Source organism: Parambassis ranga, chromosome 9 (assembly GCF_900634625.1).
Source record: "Parambassis ranga chromosome 9, fParRan2.1, whole genome shotgun sequence".
Lineage (NCBI taxonomy): Eukaryota > Metazoa > Chordata > Actinopteri > Ambassidae > Parambassis > Parambassis ranga.
This window is the reverse complement of record NC_041030.1, coordinates 6,816,821-6,841,778: the sequence shown is the minus strand read 5'-3', so window position 1 is coordinate 6,841,778 and position 24,958 is coordinate 6,816,821. Positions and strand designations below refer to the sequence as shown.

Below are 24,958 nucleotides of genomic sequence, written 5' to 3'. Positions count from 1 at the left end.
CAGGCGGGGCGCTGGATGGACGAGGCAGACGGACAGGAACACATACATGAACTGATAAAAACACAATTTTGTACATTCTAACTGACAATTGTCATTATATTTGAGCTGTTAGGAGTATCTGGGGGCGGGAACGGTGAAAGACCGACCGATTAAAATACCCCCACATACTATGATGTATAACATGTTTCGTTTTATGCACTCACATGATATGTTTTTTAATACACTACATTTTTCACAGAGTTTTTCTTTTTTTGCACCTTCCTTTATGGTTTTGACACACATACGCACACACCAGGTGTTTGGACATTTACTCACAGTGTTGTTACATATAGATGTCACTTTTACCCATAGTTTTGTTTGATTACACACAGTGTTTTCCTATTTGCTGATGTGACCGTTTATTGTTTCTTTATATTTCTGAGTGTTGGACTCTTAGTAGAGTCCAAAAGGGGGAATTGTGGAAATATATGGTCAAACCTGGTCAAAATATATGTTTGTTTGCACATATGGTAAAAGTGTATGGTTGTTCATAGATCGAGACCTCTGACTGAGGCCATAAAGCATTCTGATGTTCAATGGTTAGTTTAGAAATTCGAACTGCAAACTCCTTAGTTGACCCAAAGATGAAAACACAAGCTTGCCAAAGAGATAAGATATACTCAAGGTCGTAACAGGAGGACCTGACACACACTCACATCAAAGATGTGAGTGGGAGAACTGCAATGTCTTTTAGTTTCGTATACGCCCTCCACCTTGTGATTATTGAATATGCATGTTTCACTGAAAAACATTACCTTTTATGCCTTTCTATGTAAATGTAACCACACCTTGTTGTCAGATTAATAAAACGAGCCTAATGCATGGGACAGACAGAATGCAAATGGTCAGCTGCAGGAGCAGATCGAGGGGTCTGTATTGAGCTGTGCATTCTACCTTTATATAAAGGCGAAACTGAAACTGATCAGTACTGGTTTTCATTCAATGTTCTGTGCATCGGGGACGGAGTCTGGGAATCCGGGGTGACCAGATCAGGTCACAACATTATGATGATGTTTCGTGTTTTTTACGCTGTGAATGAGGACTGATGCCACTTGTTGCGCTCGACAAAACTCCTCTTCTGTGAACACGTACGGGTATTCTTCCTTTTAGCTTCACTCACCCCTATGTTTCTGTCAGCAGAGCCTGTGACAAACCAATTGAATACAAGAAATCACATCTTAATCCAAATGATCCTGGGGTGGACCTTCAGCTGTCTCTGCTTCACAGAATATAACCAATAATGTCCATCTCCAGTAGGCCTCCTGTATCAATGGGTTTTGGCCCCACAAACCGCCAGAATGCCACAACATGAGTTGAATCTCACTCCAAGGTTTTTGGAAAAGTTGGCAGCTCTGCATCAGCCTGTCCAGTTAGGATCAACACTGATTGTGGATCCATTTTAGCTGCTGTTGTGCAAATAGACCAGACAACAGGTGGAAATGAGAGGCAGTTATCAAGACAAGCCCTGTAAAGGAGAGGAATACACACACATGATAATATTCGCCACACTAATGACTACAGTGTGCTGCATTCCATCCAATGATGACGCTCGAACTTTTCAATGAGTTCATGGAAATTGAATGGAGTGGATGATCATTTGCTTTGATGGTTGTATGGACATTGACAAGCTGATATGAAATGTTACTTCCGGCGCTGGTGGAGACCGGCTGCTGCTTAATGTCTCCTTTTTTCCTACTTTTTGCTATTCTTCACTTTTGTTTATTGGTAGTCTATTTTATAATGTATATATCTTTCTCTTAACTTATCCCTTGCTGTCTGTATGCCGTTGCAAAAATGCAATTTCCCCATTGTGGGACTAATAAAGGTTTCTTAATCTTAATCTTTCTGTTTGAAGCGGCACTCATAATTCATTGACAATGGAGGATGAGCAACATGCTGTGGAACCTGAATCTGCCGAGGTGCAATGTGCTGTTGCTGAGAAAAGATCAAGAAAGCACCTTTAAAGGAATCACAATAGTAGCTGAAAGGCTTCAAAAAGAAGGAAGTGCCTATTTTCAACCAAATACATGCTCCTGAAGATCTGTTCCCACACAGGTCAGTGCCTTTTGTCTGCACATTTGAAACAGCTGTTGCCGCTGGCGTCTTCAGCCTTTACTGTAATTGAAAGGTGGCTCAGCTTTCAAACACTGCTCACCAATCAATCCATTATTGATCAGACCAACCCCTTTCTCTGGTTAGCAGTCATATCTCCAGTCAGACCATATTGACTGACTGTGAGGTGCTGCCCTCTTGTGGTGGAAGCACAGTTTACAGTGATGATGCAAATGGCAGCCGCACAATTTTAAAAGAACCATGTGGGTATGAAGAAATATATAAATAAAATCAAATAATGCTATAGTTTGAAATGTGTGCTTCTGCACTGCAGAGCCACCTTAGCCCTAAAGCCCACCAGCTGCTCATTATTTCACTTGGATATGTCATTACCACCACTTAATACTACAAATCATATTTTTTATGTTAAAAAATTATGTTAAAAAATATGTATTATATTATGTATTATATATTACTATTTCAGATATAATTGTTTTAAACAGCACGTGCATTGAGAGAACAACACTTTTATATATTCAATGATATTCTCATATTTAATTGACAGCATCACATATTGCAGCAAAACAGGTCAAACATTAAAAATAACAATTAAAAACTATGTTCACAGGCTCCTATGTACAGTTATCAGGTGTGTGGCCTCTTTCAGGACGTTGTTCTCCTCTCCCCCTCCAGCAGCTGAGATGAGGCCTCCTCTTGAAGGGACTTGTTCTTCTGCCTCTCGGCCTCCAGCAACTGTCTCATCTGCTCCAGTTGTGCTTTGAGGGCGCTCTCATTGTCAGCAGAGGTTGTGGCTTCGCTCTGCTCCTTGTAGTATTTGTCCCGAAGATGTTTCTTCAGCGTTTTGTTGACAGCCAACAGTCGGCTGTTTTCGTCCTCCAGATCTTTGTTCCGGCTGGAGAGGGACGTGCTCCGGTCCTCCAGCTCACGGACGACCTCCTGGTGTTGCTGAGCTTGGACTCGCAGGTCTGCCTCAAGCTTGGCGATCTTTGCGTCCTTGGCAGCGTTGCTTTTGATGAACTCCTCGGTCTGCTGCTTGGAGTGTCTTCCACTGATCTCCAGAAGCTTCCTCAGTCTCTTGGAGATGTCCAACAGTCTGCTGTTCTCATCCTCAACGTGGTTGTTCCTGGCCATGAGGGAATTATTCAGCAGGCCAAGCTTGCGGATGATGGAGTGTTTCTCTGGAACCTGAAGAGGACTCATGAATCCCACTCTTGTGTTTTGTCTCTGGGCCATGACAGCAAGAAGCAAAGCCTGTGTGGGACAGTAAGCAAAGTTATACAAGAAGAATAGACTAGTTTGTGCTGGTGTTTGAAGTTGTTCTGTAGACTTACACTATGCGAGGTCTATTCCCGATGTGAAGTGACCGTAGATCCGTGTGTCGCGGTGAACCGTGGATGTATAGTCAGTAACTGTGTGAATGCCTCAAAGCTCCAAATATATAGCAGGAAGATCAAAGGACACCACCAGCTGTCATGACAACACCAACCGTCATGTGAGCAGTTTTTAAATTTAAAATTTAAATATCAACAATTTGACCAGTCAGCATAACAAGGGCACAATACACTGAGAACAAAATAATATAAAAATGATCAATGTGTCAGCACCTGCAGAACCTCTCCTTTATAGGGCTTGTCTTGATAACTGCCTCTTCTTTAAATGTTTCCTTTATTTATTTGTTTTTTGAGCACTGTAAATTTATAGAGGCTGGAAACATGTAAACAGTTCAATATCTATGGAGGTGGGGCTCACATTTTTTGGTGAGAATGGCAACACCTCTGGACAGCTGTAAAAATATTGTTAACATTTTACGTTTTTAATTAATCAAACTTTATTTATTGTAATTTTACCATTTTACTGCAGAAAAACATGCTTGAGCTGAGCTGAGTCCACACTAATTAAAACAGCGACAGGGAGGATTCATTTAATATGAATTCAGTCTGCTTTGTAGCATTATTTTAGTGTCACTCTGGATTATCAGTATTATCACACATTTGACAGTTTTCTATGTTTCTATTTTTATCATATTGTACACATTAGAGCGATGAAACTTTTTTCACCCTGACTGCAAAATATTTAACAACCACCAGAGGGCGTTGTCAGCCTTACACAGTGGTTCCACTGAAGGATTGGACTTTGCATGAAGTATTGATTGCTTTCTGCTTTTTCTCTATTTGGTCACTTGACTTTGTTTCTTGGTGTTAAGGTACTCGTTTTACTTTCCTTTAACTGCCTGGCGTTTCTACACACACATGATAATATTAGGTAGATTCAGTCATTCAAAATAAGACATCAGAAACGTTAGATTTAGTGATTTCTGATTTATTTATAATAAACATGGGAACGCAAACCACAGTAGTGGCAGCGATCATAAAAATCAAAGACAAAAAGAAGAGCTGCAGTGATTGTACAGTTGTTGTTTTAAGGTTTTTCACAGCAGAATCAATCAGGTTAAAAAGTGCATTCACCGTTCTCATGTTTCCTTTGTTTGATTCTCATAGAGACAGTATATAACCCAATGGAGTCTGTACGACTACATCAGTCTGCTACCTGTTGTTAGTAACACAAGACGATGACAGTTCTGCATATAAAATGTGCTCCTGCATCCCGATACACAAAGAACAAATTAAACCAGTAAAATTTCAAATGGCCGAGAAACTGTCACATGTGTTGTGACTTGTGTCACTGTCAGGAGTGGGCATTGTGATGGGAATGACAATCTGATGATGGTGGTGATAAATACTGCAAACCGATCACATCAAACCATTTACATCCACTGATTTATAAAGTTCTCAATGCATACAGTATGTACATATTTCTATATATAAATAGACATGTGGAATGTAATTACATTTATATTAGCAAAGGCAGGTAAAGGTAGAGCATGTCCTCCAGTCATTTACATAGCATTCTCTTATTTTATCACATCGTTAGCATCCATATCATTCACACTGATGTTAAAGGGCCTTAATGGTCCATAGATCATACAACGTTATTTACATTTTAGCTGTTCAGGTCTGTGCAAATTCTATTCCCAGTGTTATATTTTAGAAGTAACAGGTAGGATGAGGGCCTCTGTGATTTTTGTTGACATTTTTTTTAGTACGATTACATTTCACTGTTACGTTTGTGAAGCAAATCTGTCTGTCAGCCTGGAGTCCCTTGATCCTGAAGATCTTTGTAGATTTACTAGCTTAACTTGTCTTTTGAAAGAGGCAATTTGGTCCTTCGATGCCAGTGTGATAGTTATAACCATTTAAAAGATACCATTAAATAAGCTCCCATTGATACTTAAGCCAAAGTAGCTTCAGTATCCTGTACAGGTAATTAAAATGACACATTTTCCTTAGAGAAGCCCTATGTGCTTTTTAAAATAAAGAATAACTAAATCCTTCAGTAATTAAAGGCTCTACTATCTGTCCAGTAAAGACTCCTTCCAAGTCATGTTGATGTTCCAACAAAAAAAAAGGGCACGAATGAGGCAGTCCCACGTATAACAGTCAACTCTTTTTACTATTTTTTTCCTGATCTCTTTTTTTTTGGTTTTTCACCATATAGAAAACAGCAGAACTGTATATGTTGCAAGAAAAATGTGACTTATGACAAACTCCGATCTCCCTTAGCAAGAAAAAAGAAAATCAACTGATTATTAAAAATCACTTAAAGATACTGCACAGGCCCTTCTCTGTTCCCACAGAGCACAGATCATTAGTCCTTGCCACACACAGCTAGACAAAAACTGCGAGAGGCTGTTCAAAGTTTAAAGCTAGAGTCCTGCTCAGTGATGGGAGCCACACAGGAAGGAGGAGGTGGTCCATGGTTTCTTTTCTCTCCATCCCTTTCAACTCTTTCTGCTGCTCATCAGCTCCAGTTGGTTGAAGTGCCTGAGATTGAAGGCCGGATGGTCCCCTTAGGAGAGGGCTTGGATCCAAACCATGACATCTAGAGCACAGAGAACATATGAATTAAAAGAGAACTATAAACATGTTATAGGGCCTGCACCTCTGGTTTAAGGACAGCGGACCACACTGGCAATAAATAAATAAATTCCACCCTTTTCAAGTATTTTGTGTCATTTAGAGGTCAAGTTGCAAGTTATGTATATTAATATACTAAACTGTTAATTGACATGTTATGTACTGAAGATAATCAGATTTAGGAAGAAATTTCCTAAAATTGAGATAATACAGTCTGTTGGTACATCGTAGATTAAGAATCTGACTAAATAACAAAATAAAAGCCCATCAACCTTTGAATCCCACTGTTATTATTCAGATTTATTTACAGAGAACACAATCAATTCATTTCGTTCCTCTGAGTCAGAGATAAAATTGCTCATTATTATATTCAACAAATGAGCTTGCTTGCTGATTAGGAAGAGGCCTCGAAGGATAAAAGCTGATCACAGGGAGTGTTAGGACTGACCTTGTACTCCAGGGTTTGCTTCAGCATTTCCTCTTCCTCGCGACTGAAGTTCAGCAGCACAGCTACAGCTCGAATGAGCTGATAAGCCTAACAGGGTGAGACACAGAACAGATTCAGCCCAACACTGCCAACGCATATCAATCGACTGTAGTATTCCAAAACCAAACAGCTATGATGCTTCACCTCGGCATCTCTAGATGACATGAACTTGAGGACAACATGCTTGAGATACTCAAAGTTGATTTCCCGTGAGTCGTTGAGGTCTGAGGTGTTAGTCACTGTGGTGTTGGAGGTCGGGGGGCTCGGAGTGGATGCTGGTGGAGGGTCTGGACAAACCTTCTCTTGTTTCTCTGCTCGGCTTTCTAACAATTTCTCCCTCCCTTCAGCTTCTGGCTCAGGCTTTAGTTTCTGCAGAGGACAAACAGTATGAGGCACATAGACTCTTCAGCTCTCAGTGAACAGAAAGCCTCAAAAATTCACTAGTCATTTGATCCTGCGTTAACAAAAAGCCTATGTTGACATGCACACCGCATTTTGATTAAAGTCATGTGATTACAGCTCACATGACGATTACAACTCAGAGTACTGCTGTGCATGTAAGCGTAGTCCATAAGAGACTTGCTGTCTTACCAGTTCTTTCTGCAGAGTCCTCTTCAGTTCTGCCAGTCTCTGCTGCAGCTGCTTGATGGTCTGCAAAACAACAACAACAATCAGTGTGTTGCATGAAATTGTAAATGCTTGTGTGCATTTATCTGTAGAGAATGTCTCCTTTGTTGGACTAATAAAGAATTATTTGATCTTGTCCTATGTGCTTATAATGTTATTCATTAAAAAAAGGCTGACCCTGTTCTTGTCGCTGAGCTGCTGCTCCAGCTCTCGGTTTACTTTCTGGACATGATCCAGGTCGTCCACGGTCACACTGCCATTTTGATCCTCCTCACACACTTCAGGGCTGTGAAGCTGTTCTGTCAGGGTTTCCACCTCCACCTCCAGGTACGAGACCTGTACAACACATACCAAACAGTACATGCTGTAAACCAATCAATGAGAATGTCTCTTTACACTGCATGTAAATTTGCACCAGCAGAAGCACAGGTGTTTCTTCTATTGTATATAGTTGCTGACCCGTGCCTGGCAGCTATCTAGCTGCTGTGTTTGACTGAGCAGCTCCTCCTTCAGGCTGGTCAGCTGGGAGTCTTTATCCAGCTCCATCTGCTTCAGCTGTGCTCGCAGCCGCTCGGCTTCCTCCTGCAGCTGGACAAGTAATGCCTGCCGACTCTGCATCTCTGCAACACACAGAGGCACACTTTTTCACTCAAAATAGAGAACACAAAAATGTTTTTCCTCCTAATTGTACAAATATGAGAAGATGTATTCATGTAGGATCTGATCAAAAAGAATCTCTGTAAATCCAATCCATAGTTGGATTGATAGTGTTTACCGTTCCGGAGTGTTTCGGTATCTTCCTCTCTCAGCGCTAGCTTCTCGGTGGCAGTGGACAGCTCCCGCTGCGACGTCTGTAGGTCTCTGGTCAGCTCTCCAACCTGACAATACACACACACACAGCTCATGTCTGCTCTCTTATGATCTGTGACTGGTACAAAGGTCCAATTCACTGGTTTACAGGCACAGTATGTGTCTGGTACTGTCCATCATTGTGGGGAACCTATGTTAGGAACAGTATCGTGTTTACCCACAGACCTGCATTTGCAGCTCCTCCTTCTGTCGTCTGGTTTCTTCCAGAGCTTTAGCAATTTCTGTGCTCAATGTCTGCCGGCTGTTCAGCTCTGCCTGGAGGGAACATGCCGAGACAGGGAGTGAGGACTACAGATAGCCTCTGTTTTAATCTCCTAAAAACACCTCAGCAGGGCTCATCATCTCATCAGTTCTCTATTTTTAGACCAGCAGTCCTATCACAAAATGTGTAAGCTCATGTTTTGTGTGAATACGTGTTTCTGACCTTACAGTCCTCCATCTCTTCACTCCGCTGCTTCAGAGTGGAATTTGCCTCATTCATCTGTTTGTCCAGATCAGCCTGCCAGTACAAAACAAAGACGATAAGTCAACACGTCACACAACGGCATCCTCACCAAAAGCTGCTGGCACACTTTCTCTTCTCTGTAATCAGAAATACTTTATTAATCACAGGGGGAAATTGCTTGCATTCCAGGTGCTCCGTGCATACTCAGAAACAGGTTAGAACTATAAAGTAAGGTAAAATTCATTAGTTTTATTAACTATTAGTTTTATTAGTGATACTTGCAGTTCAAAAGTGAGAGTAACCATATGAAGTTAATGTCAGAAGTACCTGCTGCATAATGCTGAAGGATACAATTAAAATAGGTGAAAGTAAGGTGTAGCAAACATACCACCCTGTCCAGCAGCATCTGTTTGTCTGTCTGTAAAGAGCTGATGCTTTCTTCCAGCCGACTGGCCTTCTCCTGACTCTGCTGCTCTAACAAGCACACCTGCTGATCCAGAAAGGCTTTCTCTGCATTCCACTCTCCTTGCTGGGCAAAACAAACAGAGATGCATCAGAAAACAGAGGAACAGAACATTTATTTCATTTCATTTTAGGCAGATTAAATCATTTTATTTTCCGTGTTAGAGTAATGTAAAATGTAAAACTTGCAACTCACAACTTTGTCCATGTGTTGCTGTTTCTCTGCGATCTGCTGTTCTGCACTCTTCAGCCTCTCAGTAGTCTCTAGGACCTGCAGCTCCAGGTTAGCAATCTGAAACGGAGAGACCATTCATTTTATGAGTTAAAGGCATAAGTAATGATGTATTGTGAACATGCAGGGTAAATTTAGTTAGATTTGCAGCAGTGTTTCTGGCATCTACCTGTGTGTCTGTTCTCTCTCTGTAGGCCCTGGAGGAGTCTTCTTTGTGCCGGAGCAGAGTCTGCAGCTCAGTAATAGTACAGCTCATCCTGGATACCTGAGGGCAGAGAGAAGAGACACCGATTGACATTAATTCCAACGTAAGAGATCTGAGGAAATAACAAGACTTTTGTGCAATTTACTGTCAGCACTTAGACCTCAATCTGGAAAAGAAAGCTGAGGTGAATAGACCGAAGTGGGAGGAAAAACCATGCAAGCAATAAAAATACATAAAAGGAACAACACTCTCGAACAACTGAGGCTCCACTTTGATCCTAGTTTCATCATTACTTCAATCCCTCTCAACTGTTTGTGCTGTAAAATGCTTTTATTTACCTGTGCCTCCAGAGAGCTAACAGTATCAGCATGGTTTGTTCGGACAGCCAGCAGCTCTGCTCTGGTGTCTTTCAACATCGTCTCCACGTTGGACTTCTGAAAAGGCATCAGCAGCACTGATAAGTAGGTATAAGTGCTTTTATCTTACCAAAGTAATCTGTTAAAAGTGCTACAAGGCTGGTGATGTGTTCTAAATGAACAACCAAAACTGACATGAACACTCTAAACCACCACTGGCCTGATCCAAGCTGACTTTACCTCCTGAAGAAGCTCCTGTAGATGCTCATCTTGGCTCAGGTTCCCTTCCAACCGTCTCTCCAATGAAGATACTTTCTTCTGAAGGTCCACTAACAAGCGCTCCTTGTCCTCCTCGGTCACAGCAGCCTAATGGCAGAGAGCATGTTTAACAAAATAAACAATATTCTATTAATATTGCTCGAAACTACCTGGATAATTTATGTTTTCCAAAAAGATTTATGTTCTGACCTTTTGTTGCTGCAACTTCAGGGCATCGTGTTCAGTCTGCAATTCATGGAGTGACTTCTCTAGATTTGAGACCATACTCTGGGACTAAAAAATAAAACATTTTATAATGTCGAGAAATAATCAATAAATGAGCAGTGTGGAGGAGTGTAGCAGTTTGGGTTTGGACTGACCTTCTGGAAGTCTTCAGAAACTTGCTGGATGACAGACTGCAGCTCCTGACATTGTCCCTCCAGCTCACTTATCTTCTTGTCTGCCTCTTCTCTGAGCAGCAGCAGCTCCTCTCTGCACCAACCCAACAACCCAACAACAATTCCAACGTGACCACACAACTAATTACAAGAACTCATAGAAATCCCTGTTGCATTTCTTCTTACCTCTCTATTTCAAGCTCAGAGTTGAGTCTGCAGCTCTCCTCATGCTGCTGTTCCAGAGCACGGAGTTTTCCCCAGGCCTCAGAGAGCCCTCGTTTTGCTGACTGAACTTCACCGTCCTTCTGCTGCAGCTCCTGCTCTCTCTGGCTCAGTAACTCCTCCTTTCTTAGCAACTGATGGGCAAAAATGGGAAATAAATCCCAATGAATGAATGCAGATTACATCAAATCACACCTTACATTTAAGGCCTGCCCTGTCCTGTACGATGGCAAAATGTGGTCGTCTTGAAGACTAAACTGGGTTATTTCTAATCTTTAATCTAATTCACTTCTGCTATCAAACAGAACACCACATGTACGTACCATGTGTTTCACTTTAGCAAGCTCCTGCTGCTGAAAGCCCTCCAGTTCATCCAGGTCATCCCTTTTCTGGAAGAGTGCTAAGCTCTGTTCCATCATCTCCTCTAGGCGAGCTGACAGGTCAGCCTTTTCCTAAACAAACAGCTATATTATAGCACCATTCATGCTGCTCCATCCATTGCAGGAGCCAATTTTAAAGGATCCCTGTGGAGTTATGACCTGTGTATACAGGTGATAATACCTGTAGTATGAATTAATGATGAGCTATCCTCTGTAAAAATGAATAGTAACTATTTCTGCAGGTGGTAGGAGTAAAGTAATGCATCAACATTGACCAGAGAAAAGGCCACTAACAAAAGCCTGGGATAAATAGCTGGAATGCTTGCAAATGCATTGCATGCAATTGTTGGAGCTCAGGATTCTGCAGATCTTTTCTTTACTCCACAGGGCACCTTTATGTGTGCTTACCCATTTGCTTGGAAGGGAATTAACAATATGTGGTAAATGAGCGCTGCTATCTTGTGTTATTGTGTTGGTAAATGTGTGTTGCAGGGGTTACTTATGTACAGGGTTAATGAGTTGGCACGAAGCTAGCTGGACAGCTATTAGTTACTGATCAATCGATCAGTATAAACCCTGACTGCCACTGGAAGACTAACAAAATAGATGTCTGCGGTCAAGAGGTGGAGTTGTTTGTGGCTAAGGTGGAGTTTGTTTTTGTCACAAATAAGTTCAGATTTTTGATATGATAAACTTACCTGCTTTAAACATTAGGACTCATAATGTGGTTGTGTATATGAAAGCCTTGTGGTTTTACTTCAACACTAATTGATGTGGTGTTCTGCAATCTGTGTGTTAGGGTTTATGGAAGAGTTATGGCTCACTAACACAAATACAACTCTCTAAGAAACATAGGTTTGCCCATGTTAAAAGAATACAAATTAGAGGAGCATACGCTGAACTGAACTTGATACTGTCTGACAGATAACGACTTACCTTTTCCACACTGCCCAACTTCTCCATCCATTCCTGCAGGTAAAGGATTGAAAGATGTAAAAACACAGGCCTGATGTCAGTAGTGTACAGTAAGGAAATACAGAGTGACATTTACCTGATCCTTCTTTTCTAAAGCTAAAGCCATCCCCTCTGCCATTTTGGCTTTGTTGGCTTGATGATTCTCATTCTGGTCTTGAAGTTTCTTTATGGACGCTGAGCGGTGAAAGTGAGAAAGAGAAAGAGAAAGATGGAAACCATACAGAAACGTTTGTATGCAACCAAAAAAGACAGAAATATTGAACAGCACAGAGTGGCACCGTTAGTAAGTAGCTGTGAAAAGTTAGAGTCAGATTAGGAAGTGTGTTCATCCCAGAAGCAAAACAGGCAAAGAGAAGCGATGTATAGCAACTGAACCGAGAAAGCTAAAATGCAGTAAAGCTAACATAAATAAATATGTGTACAAAGAAATCAAATCCACCCAGAATCATACAACAAACTAAACTAACTAAAATGTTCATATATGTACCGGACTGAACCAACAACAATTTTCTGATAAGTGAGGGAAAAACCCACAGTCCTTGTAAAGTGGTTCTTGACTAACAGCTCTGCAAGGGTGACACAATAAAGACGTTTTTGAAGAAGGTTACAATTCTATGAGCCTCTTCACACGGTTTAGTTTTCTGCTGCGTGTTTGTACAATCACACTGCAAAAAGCGTGCATTTATCAAGAATTGTACTGTCAGTCCAAATAGGAAACTTGTTACAAAATTTTGACACCAACTGTAGGTTCGGTCATAAATCAAGATCAAATGCTGCGTTTAGTTTGAAGAACAACCTTGTTGTGGTAGTCTTACATATGAGCAGACTGACTACATAACTTGCCTACTGCTGTTTCCTTTTTTGTCTATTTGTCTGATGAAGATGGCTGGATGTGAGGGCAACACCTCAGATCTACAGACACACCTGGGGCTGCCAAAACAGGCCCTGCAGAAAAAGCACTAGAATAAAATAAAGGGAAATAAAGATCTAACAATAAAAGGTGCTGGATTTTTACAAATATCTGAGTGAACATTTTTAGGCAATCAACTAATATTTTAAAAATTGCAGCAAATCACTGTCAACCTGGACAGATTTTTCTCATGTAAAGAGCTGTGCAGAGCCAACCTGGGTAAGCCAGCCAGATCGCATACCACCATAGAGTGGTCACTAGGATTTATTGCGATACGCCTTGCATGGAAGTTTAACCAAGATTTTTAGGTTGGGGCGTTGTTATAAGCACATTCATCCTCATATAATCTATATTTAGTAAATCCCACCTATATTAGACAGTCTCACAAACATCAGAAAGCCCAAGGTATTATAGGTGGATATACCAGTCTTTTCAGTGACAAACAAATGAGAAAAGAAAACAGCTACGCAGATATTTAAATAAAAGGTGTGCCTACAGTTGCTGGGTGCACACATTTGTCTAAAGTAGCTGTCAATGTGTTTTTGAAACAATCGCCACATCTGTTGCCCTACTTTTTCTAGAAATGTTAGACAGGGTGGATTTTTACATTAAAAGGAAAACACATCCAGCTCCCAAAGCAAACACCTTAAAGCCCATGATATTAGCATCTGGAATCAAAAGCTGTCATCTTGACAGGAGCTGATGGCGTGCTTAGTGATGGTTATTTCAGCAGACAGACAGGTGAGAGAAAGGAAGCTAATTGGGAGGAGAGTAAAGGTACGTACAATCCTGATGCCTTTCTAATGCAATTTCAAGCTTGTCCTTCGTCTTCTGCATAATTCGTAGCTGCTCAGCGTAGTCTAGTGTGGGGAAGTAGGGTGATGGAATGGGGTTTCAACCACACAAACATACACACACACAGCAACAAGAAGACGGAACAGGCACATGACAGTCAAGAGAGGAAGAGAACAAAAGGGGAGGGAGAAAACAAAAGGGAAACATGATTGAGAAAAATAATGGAAGGAAAAACCTCTAATGATTTTCTTATCTGAGAAAACCATGCTGGCTTAAAGGCTGCATGGAAATGTGCAACCTTTAACCTTTTCTAAGGGTAAGCCACCGAAGCCACCCAAAGGAAAGATGCACTGTGCTAATAAGAGTGGGGTGAATAACTCTAGGACTAAAAACATTTATTTTCAACACCAACAATCAAAGACCAACAAATATTAAATATATTTAATCGTTATACATATATCATTATTTGGAAGAAAAATAACAGCAAACACTTTCAACTCAGCATGTATTGTAGAGTTTGGTTTACAGAGTGCAAAGCCATTCTGCATTAAAAAAAGAAAAGGATACTAAGGCAGACACAGCTCAAGTTTCTTTTTGGTCACCGGTCAGTGACAGAATCGTTTTATACCTCAGGGTGAAATAATCTAGTTTAGGCTGAAGCATTCAAAGCTCCCTACCCTAGCAAGAGATCTACTTATTATAGAGCTTGTTGTGTGCATGTTTGTCAAAATGAGTCTGAGTGTTTGTTTGTTTACATAGGTGTTTGTCTGGGTGGTTCTGTGCAGTGAAAATGAGTTTGTCTGTTTTTTTCCTAATAGATTACCCTAAAGAAACAGTTCACTGCAAAATCAAATATGATACATTTACTGTGGCTTGCAAGTGTCATTTACTAATACAGGAGCTTTTTTGTGTACAGTGCAGACTTTAGGAGGTATCCCCCTTCTGTCGTTTATTATTCTCAAAACACTAAAATATGCAATTAAAAACAAAAAGTAGAGTGAGAGAGTCTAGAAATCATCATGGCAACAATTATTCTAGGAATTCAACAGACTTCATTGTCATCTTGTTCTAGTAGGACAGATATATAGAACGATAAACAGCCCCACAGGCCTTGTATAGCTGTGATTCCGGGTACTGATCTGGCCTGAAAATCTTGACCTACCTGATAGCTTGGCCTCCAGTTTCCGAATCTGATCATTTCTTCTAAGGAGCTGGGAGGGCAGGTCATCCCTGGAGCTGCTGCCATCAGACGCCTGAGGATACAAGAACACCCACCATTACAAAGCTGCAACAATTAGACAAGCAACAGAATATTCTACAGCATTTTACAGCTTTCTATGTCACAGGCAAACGCCTATAGACCAAATGATTATTTGCCAAAGTTCTGTTTTACTAATAGCAAGCAACACCGCTCAACATGTTTACAAAGCACTCAGTGTTATGAAAACAAGCTGAATAAGCAGAGGTACACAGGCTACCAAAATTACAATGTTGCATATTGGCCGGTACAATTGCTCCTTAGCCACTTCACTAAATTATTTAGCTGAGTGCAACTGAGATGATACTATAGCCTCAGGAGTCTGCCCTCTCTTTGTGAGAGATGACACCACTGTAAGCTCCAATGACTGGAGCTTTAATGCTGATTTTGACGGAAATATTTGTCCTGGAAACAACATAGAAAAAGACTTACAAAAAGTCAGTAATGAATGTGTGCTATTGACATGAGAATTAATGGAGTGGGGCAGACCGATTAGCATGGTATCCTGTGTGCAGGTTCGTACAAAAGAGACAAACCCAATTCACTTTCCGTCACACCCAAGCCCTGCTACCTAAAATAATGGACTTGTGGCCATTTAAAATTCTTTAATTCAAAGCCCTTTCTGTGGTGTTCCAAAATAATCTGTGGACTCATTAAGTTACTGTTTATTGCTTTTTGATTCTGATGAATCCCCACATGAGTTTAAATATTGTTTTCTACTTTCTCGTCTGTCAACATAACTGAGAAGGGAAATGTGATACTACTCACGTCTATACATTGGTAAAGGCAGTAAATGGCTGTCTCTGTCTGATGACCACTGCCATCAACATTAGCTGCCAGAGAATCTCTAGCTTCAAAACAACTGGCCTAAATATCACAAAAGTATCGGTCCAGTCCAGAGAACTCGGTAAGGACACACCAGGCCAAAAACAGATTAGATTAGATTCTGAACAGCTTAACTTTGACAGAGGGAGCACATTAAATTGATTGGCTACAGTTTCTGCTGTTAATAGATCTTCTTGTGAGAATCTGGTCAAAGCAAACCCTCTGTGTTTTCTCCGTCTAATCCACTATGAAGATTTTAACTTGGAAGGTTCTGGTGCTACAGAGAGCAGAAATCAGCGAAGACAAGCAGCTGTAGTGACTAAGTGGTAATTCACACAGAATCCATTTCCATAAACATTTTTTAAGGAGTATGGCTCTTCCTTGTTTTCCTGTGGTTGGGGTTTATGTCACCTTGGACTCACTACAAATGTATGACAAACATGAGCTTTAACTTTGTTAAGGAAATTCACTGAAGTATGTGAAATACAGGACCTCAATAAGCCTGTTGTTAAATTATCTACCAGTCCACAAAAAGAGGCAACAGTGATAACCTGAGAATTGCTGCAGAAACACTTCAGAGTATGTGACTGAGGTGATTATTGTATATGCAAAACAAATGCATAATGATATTTATTTAATTGGGTAACATTGCTTTGACCTAATTTAACTCAGAATTACCATATTATACCATCTTTTTAATAACCTACCCTACAGACAGATTTTTATTGACGTGGTTATTTTTTATCTGCTTGTGGAAATTGTTTTACTTTCCCACTGGGGGTTTACATAGCATAGCTTTACAGAAAAACCCACGCAGACACACAGCTCTTGAGCCAGTCACCAGTGATTCCAAATTACTTACAAAGTCATCCCCAGAATCTGCCCCCACGGAGGTGATGGATTCCTTGCTGATTGTGCGGGGTATACGAACACCACTTCGAGGTGCTGTGGCCGCCTCCTCTGCAATCTTCTTCTTCAACTTGGCAAACATGTTGTGCCTTTCAGTGTCTCTTTTTGCATGCAGTTTGCAGTTTCTGGAGAGTAAGTGATGTCTTGCAATGCATGGAGTTTATGGCTCCTTTATCCAAGGGCCAAAACAGAGCTGCGTCCTTATGCGGTACCACTTGAAGGATGTTAGTGCTGGTATTTCCATTCTGTTACATCTAGAAAGGGGAAAGAGACTATTATTAAAATGCAAAGACGGACAAGGACAATAGTGGGCACATGGTGCAGCAGTCATATGCCACATAGTTGTAACAACCCAAACAACATGTAGCTGTGGTTATTAAGTGACGAGAATCCTTTAAACGTGTTTTATTGATATAAGATAAAGTAAAACAATCTTCGATGTCACAGTGGTTTAGAAGACAAACTGTTGCCAACAGCTGTCCTTTGATTTTGGTTACTCCATGCAGATAGCAGCCTACTAAAGGTTTTGGCTGATTGTAAACTGCTGCAATAGACCTTCAGACTTCCATGTCACTTCAAGACGTGCATTTTCTAAGGCTAAAAACACCAGTCCACAAAAAAAAAAACCCGCAGATGAAAGTAAAGTCCGATTTTTTGAGGACACCACGGACTTAGTAACTAAATTTATTTCCAGTGTATCCTTTCTAATTCAACCTTCATGCTAAAATGTGACTAAGGTACAAACTGATACACAGCAAAATCTCAGTGTCTCCTGTTCGCTTTAATCAAATTAGGAAAAATAAAATTACACTCCCAGACTATGTTTTGACAGACAGCTATCCAGCTAGCTCATCTAGCCACAACAATGAGAGTTAACGTTACCACCACCGGGTGAGGTTAGCTCTCGTTAGCTTGCTTGTTCAAAGAAGTCGCCTTTTACTTACCATGTTAAGTTCGAGCAAATATCCGTCCGTAGCGTTTTCAGTGCTTAATGACTGTGTTTTCTTTTTCCTCCACAGACAGTCAAATAATATCCACGGCTGTGACAGTTGGTGTGTACATGAAGTGGCTACAGCAGTCTCGTCGGACTAGCTAGCTGTTGCTAGTTGCTGAGCTACACGTAATCACCTCAACACAGATGACTGGACACGTCACGGTCAGGCCTCTTCTGATAGGCTAGAAGAACTAAGAGGTGTGTAATTCCAGCTGGAAATGTGCGACACCTACAGGCAGGAAGAGCAACAACAGCAGCTGGAGAAGTCAAGTCATACAAAAATCTAATGGTCTTTAAATTAAAATGCTCACAATGGCATGTTTAAAAGAAATAAATATATTGCTCATTAAATGTCCCTAAAAACATTGACTTTAGGATACATTTCTTCACTGACGCACGTAATAATGCAACAATAGCCTGATATGTTCATATTACATGTTCAAATTAAATATTTACAAAGCTGATTAATATGCATGTGATTATTAACCCATTGGCTGTATAGAATTATATACAGTCATCAGCGGTGTTCAATTTTCAATTGAAATGCTGTATTTGTACTGGAGGCTCAGCCTTCATCAACTCCATATGCTTCTTAGTTGATTGAATGTGTTTTATTGATAAAGGCTGAGCCAAAAGTTCAAATGCATCATTTTATATTAAAAACATTCGAGTTTACTACCTGTTACCCCGGAAATATGTTGCTAAGATGTTAGCCTCCTCTGCAGCTGTGTTTCTCCTTCTTCCTCTCTGATCCTCCTGTTCTCCGCGTTTAGTCCAGTAATCACGCTTGAGATTATTTTCCTTTAGGACGCCTGTTGCTTTGCACTTCAGGCAGGTTCGTTTCCACGGAACTCCCCAAATTATCCTGCTGTATCTTTGGAACTGTTCACCAAACACCTTTATTGCTCAGAAGTTCTGAGCTGCGCTCTCGCACCTACAAAGGCCTGATAGGAGCGCCTTTGATCTTTGAACATACATTTGCCGTTATTTTCAGTCATGTGACTCGAGTCCCCCACTTCTGAATTTACGCTGTCTTGTTAATAATTTATGTTCAATACAATAAAATCAGTTGTAGTACAGATGTTTAGTTAAATCCATGAAACTATAATTAACCCAAATTAAAACTTTTTATCCTTTGAAGATTAATTTTATAAAAGTATGTGCCTAAAATAATTTTTTCTTTCTTTTCTCTTTGTGATTTGTATTTATTAGCTAATATTTTAGATGACACCTGTTAATTATTTATAAGTTCTATTATTATAAAGATTAGTTTAACGTTGTGATGTTACATTTTGCAGTATATTACTGTATACTTAGGACACACACACACACACACACACACACACAAACAAGGGCAGCTGCAGCTTCGTGCATTTGAGAACAGAATGTCCAACGAGGAATTCTGTGGCTTGTCATTGCCGTTATATCACATCAGTGTCCCTGAAGAACACTCTGAGTGGCGTAAACACCCTGTGACCTGTTCCCTTCAACCAGTTATCAATGTCTCATTTAACCATTTTTGAATTGCTTTATTTAAAAACAGCATGGCAACACACATAAAATAATAATTACAAGAGCTGATTCCAAATCTGGAGATTTTTAAAGTACCACAGGTTTAACAGTGCTGAACTTTCCATAACAAACTGGATTAGAGTACATTTTGTACAGGTACAGGGTATTTGTAAGATCACATAATAAACACTAGGTGTATATCTCCATTGAATAGATGTATTTTTTTTATTTTTGTGCAGTGCCTTTAATATATTACCATAACAAAATAAAATGGAACATTCCACATAACACTGCAAGTGCAATTTGCTCAGCAGTGACTTCTTTTGTAAAGTACAATGAAGATTTATAAATACAAATACATTTTACAAGGGTCAGCCTGTTTCAGTCCTTCCTCTAACACACCAGCAGTGATGCTGCTCAGCAAACTTATTTTGTTTTAATGATTGAAGCTGCAGAATAATAGCATTATATGCACAGAGCAGGAATAGTGATTGACAGTTGGCACCAAGAACTGCACTGTAAATACTCTAAATATCATACAAATTGTATGAGTTCACAACTGCTGATGCCACTGTTTCAGTTAGTATCTGTGCACTGAACAAATGGCTACGCTACATAGTTTTACTGTGCTTACAGAAAATATGGTGTTGTTGTTCGGGGTGGAATGACCCTTTCAGAGTCAGGCACTGCTCTGAAGAGCTTTGGCTCTCTTGTGTTGGCGTCTTTGAAGACCATGATGGAGGCGATGTTGCCGCAGCGATAGCAGTAGTTGGGAGCTGACCACACGGTGACCAGCTTCTCGTCAAACATGAATTTGTAGCCTTCGTGGACAAGTTGATGCGCCCTGCAGATTAGTTTCAGGTTGTTGATGTGAACAAACTGCAGGTTTAGAGAAGAGAAAGAAAGAGGAGAGTGAGAAAAACTAATGAGATATTACTCTAAAAATCCAATAAATTGGCTGCCATGTTTGTGACTGTATGAAGCATTCAAAGTGTTTGTATGCATAGCTAAGCTGACACACATGGTCCCACTGATGCAATTAGGACACAGCTACGTAATAATGTGCCACCAGCCACTCATTATAACAAATGTATTTTTGATGGAAGGATCTTTATCACCAGGGGTTACATGGCTACACATGGTCTCAATTATTGCATGGCTACTTGCAAACAAAATCAACAATTGAACAAAAAATAGATTTAAAGTGTGGATTATCAGACATTGTCCTTCCCAGTGTTTAGAAGAGCAGCACATCCATGTGTCACACGTAGCAACAGGCTGTACTTAAGAAAAGACATGCTGAACATTCAGTATGTTGTAGCTTAAGCTATCAACATGCCTATAATAAAAAACAAACAATATATAATATAAAATAAAACATAGATTAAAATAGCAAAAAAATTGTAAATTATTAGGCATTAAATGTAATTTAAATGTCAACCTGACGACAAAAGCCACTGCTCAATTAGCTTTTGTGGTTTAGTAGTGCAGTAACACAGGTTAAACCAGTGTGTGTAATTCCAATATTTAACACAGTCAGTGACTCAGTCACATGACTCTTAGCTTATCATTTAATCAGTGACCTCATCATTTGCTGTTCAGTGATAAGCTATCATGCTAATTGGGGGCCATTCCTATGTGGAGAAGATAATTATTATTACTGTAGTTATTATTTGAGTATAATCAACTGGGTTAACAGTGTCGCACACATAGTCAGTATGCACAGATGAATGTAGTCTACAGTCCCAAATCAGGTTTATTCTAAGTTCACCACAAAGTCTAATGTGTATTTCCTGTGTAATCAAGGTATTTGAAACCTACCTCATTTGTGACCTTTGCACCAAAGAGCCAGCCAGCTCCTCTGGGGCTGATGGCCCATGTATCCACATCTTCAGGGTCAGACCACACTAGATCACAAAATGCTCCTTTGTGGGGGATCTCCTGATTCCGCTCAATGGTTCGAATCTGGTCTAGGGTCTTTATGTCTGGAGAGAGGCCTCCGTGCACACACAGGATCTGCTCATCCATCAGCTGACAGAAAACAACACATTGTATTTATTATCTCAGCCATTTGGCACCATACATATTTAGAATAAAGTAAATAACTGGTACTTACAGCTGCAACTGTTAACATATCGAACACTTTGGTGCAATAACGCCAGGCGTTTGCATTCCCATACTTGGTCTGGCACTCATCTGTGAGATGCAGAAGTGAGGTTGGTGAAGAAGTTCGCCAGAGAATATTGGCTTTAATATATTTCACTGTATATACTCACCATATGTAGAGAAGATTGAAGCAAGGCGTCTGGACTTGTAGAGTTTTCTAGAAGACGTTTCGCTGCTCATCCAAGCAGGAAACATTTGGAAACATTTAGTGCTATTGTTTTTAAGTTTTTTAAGTTTTTTAAGTTTTACCCAGACCCACCCACACAGGTCTGTAACCACATATAAACCATGTTTCCCCACCAAACAGTTAGAACTGATGAAGCTGCTTGGATGAGCAGCGAAACGTCTTCTAGAAAACTCTACAAGTCCAGACGCCTTGCTTCAATCTTCTCTACGTATGATGACCTGGATGACTGAGAATCTTCATCAACATATACTCACCATAAAAACCATAAACTTGGGTGATCTGCCTGCTTTCGTGGTTTCCACGTAGAAGTGTGATGCGGTCGGGCCATTTGGCTTTCAGCACCAACAGGTAGGTAAATGTCTCCAGGCTGTAATATCCACGGTCGACAAAGTCACCCTGCAGATGAAAGTGTTATTGTTATAGAAGCTGTGCCGGAAGAACACAAGTACAGACGTCTGTCTGGTTTTAAAATGATGGAAATAAACAAACCATGAAGATGTAATTTGTGTCTGGAACCTGGCCGCCAGTTCGGAAGAGCTCACAAAGATCATAAAACTACAACATGGATGTAAAGATTTGATTATATTTGTGAGGCAGACAACACAAAAATAAATCAAGTTTTGTATGATGTGTTCTGAGGCAGTGAGTTTACCTGTCCATGTATGTCTCCACACACTGTTACAGGGGTAGAGACAGGCTGAACGTTGGACTCCTCCAGCAGAAGATCACACACATAGTCACATAACCTCTGTATAGACACACACATATTGTGATAGGGTGATAAGGGCTCTGTCATTTAGGACTGGTGCTTTTATTGTGAAATACTTCATGATAGAACGACAATGACTGACACCCAGGGGTGTTAAACCAGTTAACCTGAAACAGATATTCCATTACAATGTGATAAGAACAATGTCTTTAATCTTGCAGAATAAAAAAATATTGATCTTATCAAGGAATTAAGCAAGTACAAAAACACTGTTCTGCAGAGATTCTCACACTGGCTGGTCCAGAATCAGAACCTCCTCAACAGAACTTATTTTGTCCTTCAGACTGTCTATAACTTATCTATTCACCCACCTATTCTATTTCCTCACCAAACCTAATGTTTACCTTGATCGCCTAAGTTACTCAGTTGGATCTTGATTCATTGGTTCCATGCAAATGGTGGAACCACATTGTTATTAGTACTCCATATTATTATACCATATTATTAGTTGTCGTAGTAGCAGTAGCAGTAATATTAGTAGTGGTGATAAACAACCTCCCGAAATGCGAGTCTGTGGTGGCCAGTGCCATCATGCATGCTGTTGTCTGCTGGGGCAGCAGTCTGAGGGAGAGGGACATAAACAGACTCAACAGAATCATCAGGAAGGCCGGCCATGTGGGAGAGGATCTGGACTCTCTGACAGAGGTGTGTCAGAGGAGGGTGTTGTCCAAAATAAAGACTATACTGGTCTGTCCCTCCCACTCACACTGACCAGCTACAGGAGCTCGTACAGCAACAGACTCCAACTTCCACGATGCACCACTGAGAGACACAGGAAGTCATTCCTGCCCGTCTCAATCAAACTACTGAACTCTGAACTGTAACAGACACTGTATATTTACTATATAAAGGTTTTTATACAGTAGTAAATATGTTCTTCTTCTTTAGATACATGTTAATTTCAATTTCATATATAAATGTATCTTTGATTTCTATTTGTCTGTAACAAAAAAGGAATTTCCCCTCTGGGATAAATAAAGTAATTCTGATTCTGATGAGGACAACATTTCAAAAGCTGTTTAAGAATCTAACGTTACTGTTTTTTGTTAACTTAATCAATCAGCTAATGCAATAAATAAGTCTACCCAGGAATACTTTACCATTGTATTTATTGTCTAAATTATACTAAATGTGACCAGAAATTTGATTTGAAGTTGTTAGAGTTTAGATTTATTGTATTTATGTAAAGTTTAGATTTGTTTTTAATAGCTGCCGAACAGCTACTGAGACTTTCGGGCTGTGTATTTACAATCCACACATGTTATAAACAATCAGCTGTCAACCCAGCATCATCACAGCTGGCATCCAACCACATCACTGCTGCTGTGTAGTGATTTTAATGTTGGTATGTAACCAAACACCAAGGCAGGCTAAAGGCGAATGTCGGACAGCAGCTGAGCTAAATGATACATTTAACGGTTTTGAGTTTCTGGCCAAGAAGTTAGCAGTGTAGCATCACCAGCTACCTAAAGCTAACGTTAGCTAATTAATTACGCTGTTACAACATTAAACGGCAGCGAGCTAACGCCACTGTTACAGGGCGCACCCTTCATTATAAACACTTCTTTAAAGTCGCACTTACCTTAAGGTCATTCTCTGGGAGATATTTACACTGTTTCGCAATCTCCGCATATTTATCCAAATCTAGAGGCGCCATTGTACCTCGTACCGAGTCTTCATGCGCAACTTCCTGCAACAGTTCAACAGACATATATATATATATTTATATATATATATTTTATGTATAGACCAAAAATAAAACTCAAATTACCGATAAATGACAAACAACGCAAATACAAAAGGAATAACAGGCCTCCGCCTATCTCATATAAATATCGCAGATGTCTGACAGCAGGAAGTAAAACAACCGTTTTACCAAAATAAATACGGAAGAAACCAACATGAAAAAGGCATTAAATAAGATCAAACTATAAAAAAGGTCAAATGATGATATGAGAACAAAGTCGTACATTTACGAGAATAAAGTCGTAATTTTACGAGAATACAGTCGTTTTATATTGAATTTTAACAGAATGAAGTAGCAATATCGTTTTATGAGGATAAAATTGTAACATTTTAAAAGTCATAATTTTACTAAAACAAAGTCGTATAATCAGAATAAAGTCATAACCACTGAGTCGACAATCAGAACCATCCACAGTTTCCTGTTACCCTTTCAAAATAAGAGAAAAAACAATCTTTTAGTTGCGTATCATGAACATAGAATATGTTTGTTATTTTATATATGTTTCAATCTTATCTTTCCCGTTATGCAACAGGTCTGTAGGCTACATGTTTCAGATTACTACCATGCTTTGACATCAGAATGTGGAAATGCAAATAAATAAATGTGCATTGAATAAACTTGTCTTTAGGCCAAGGTACCACGAGAGGGCAATAAAAACTCATTATTCGAAACCAAATGTCAGCAAGCGTGAACAGAAGTCAAAGTAGACAACGCAAGTTGCACTTACTTCCTGTGAAGACCTTCAAAATAATACATTTAATCCCAGGTGTTAAAACATCAAGACAGTTGAACGCTCAGAGCGTTATAACGTAGAATGACGAGAAATGTGTCAGATATTTAGTACACGCTAAGGGGTAATTGGAAACAAATGCGTAATAAAGCC

The 24,958-nt window shown here is 40.0% G+C and overlaps 2 protein-coding genes across 8 annotated transcripts; both read right to left on the bottom strand.

The window, feature by feature from the left end:
• Window positions 1-4,415: 4,415 nt before the first annotated feature.
• Window positions 4,416-17,821, bottom strand: LOC114440746 (golgin subfamily A member 1). Of its 5 annotated transcripts, none has more exons than XM_028413225.1 (24): window positions 17,645-17,821; window positions 16,654-16,954; window positions 14,871-14,961; window positions 13,699-13,773; window positions 12,080-12,177; window positions 11,965-11,997; window positions 10,972-11,100; window positions 10,613-10,782; window positions 10,409-10,520; window positions 10,239-10,322; window positions 10,011-10,136; window positions 9,753-9,848; window positions 9,379-9,474; window positions 9,174-9,269; window positions 8,904-9,044; window positions 8,495-8,569; window positions 8,236-8,325; window positions 7,976-8,078; window positions 7,660-7,820; window positions 7,378-7,536; window positions 7,165-7,215; window positions 6,718-6,942; window positions 6,535-6,621; window positions 4,416-6,051 (listed from the first exon to the last, which is right to left on the bottom strand). In XM_028413225.1, the coding sequence occupies exons 2-24, from the start codon at window positions 16,780-16,782 to the stop codon at window positions 5,971-5,973; spliced, it is 2,508 nt and encodes an 835-aa protein (XP_028269026.1). In that variant the 5' UTR covers window positions 16,783-16,954; window positions 17,645-17,821; the 3' UTR covers window positions 4,416-5,970. The 5 variants fall into 5 exon arrangements, with proteins under 5 accessions (XP_028269026.1, XP_028269027.1, XP_028269028.1 ...); XM_028413226.1 differs by having other exon boundaries at window positions 7,165-7,212; XM_028413224.1 differs by having other exon boundaries at window positions 4,871-6,051; window positions 7,165-7,224.
• Window positions 17,822-19,202: 1,381 nt separating this feature from the next.
• Window positions 19,203-24,478, bottom strand: LOC114441544 (serine/threonine-protein phosphatase 6 catalytic subunit). Of its 3 annotated transcripts, none has more exons than XM_028414521.1 (8): window positions 24,460-24,478; window positions 23,911-24,018; window positions 22,212-22,307; window positions 22,049-22,114; window positions 21,814-21,955; window positions 21,323-21,402; window positions 21,028-21,237; window positions 19,203-20,085 (listed from the first exon to the last, which is right to left on the bottom strand). In XM_028414521.1, exons 2-8 carry the CDS (start codon window positions 23,983-23,985, stop codon window positions 19,837-19,839), a joined length of 918 nt encoding a protein of 305 aa, XP_028270322.1. In that variant the 5' UTR covers window positions 23,986-24,018; window positions 24,460-24,478; the 3' UTR covers window positions 19,203-19,836. The 3 variants fall into 3 exon arrangements, with proteins under 3 accessions (XP_028270322.1, XP_028270324.1, XP_028270323.1); XM_028414523.1 differs by lacking the exon at window positions 24,460-24,478 and adding an exon at window positions 24,100-24,229; XM_028414522.1 differs by lacking the exon at window positions 24,460-24,478 and having other exon boundaries at window positions 23,911-24,168.
• Window positions 24,479-24,958: the final 480 nt, after the last annotated feature.

Coding starts and splice junctions, on each gene's coding strand:
- LOC114441544 (XM_028414522.1), bottom strand. CDS start 24,039: ATGTCTGTTGAACTGTTGCAGGAAGTTGCGCATGAAGACTCGGTACGA. Junction 22,115..22,211: donor GTGGAGACATACATGGACAG/GTAAACTCACTG, acceptor TCCATGTTGTAG/TTTTATGATCTTTGTGAGCT. Junction 20,086..21,027: donor GTGCAAAGGTCACAAATGAG/GTAGGTTTCAAA, acceptor CTAAACCTGCAG/TTTGTTCACATCAACAACCT.
- LOC114440746 (XM_028413224.1), bottom strand. CDS start 16,782: ATGTTTGCCAAGTTGAAGAAGAAGATTGCAGAGGAGGCGGCCACAGCA. Junction 12,178..13,698: donor ATTAGAAAGGCATCAGGATT/GTACGTACCTTT, acceptor TTCACCGCTCAG/CGTCCATAAAGAAACTTCAA. Junction 9,270..9,378: donor GAGAGAGAACAGACACACAG/GTAGATGCCAGA, acceptor TCTCCGTTTCAG/ATTGCTAACCTGGAGCTGCA.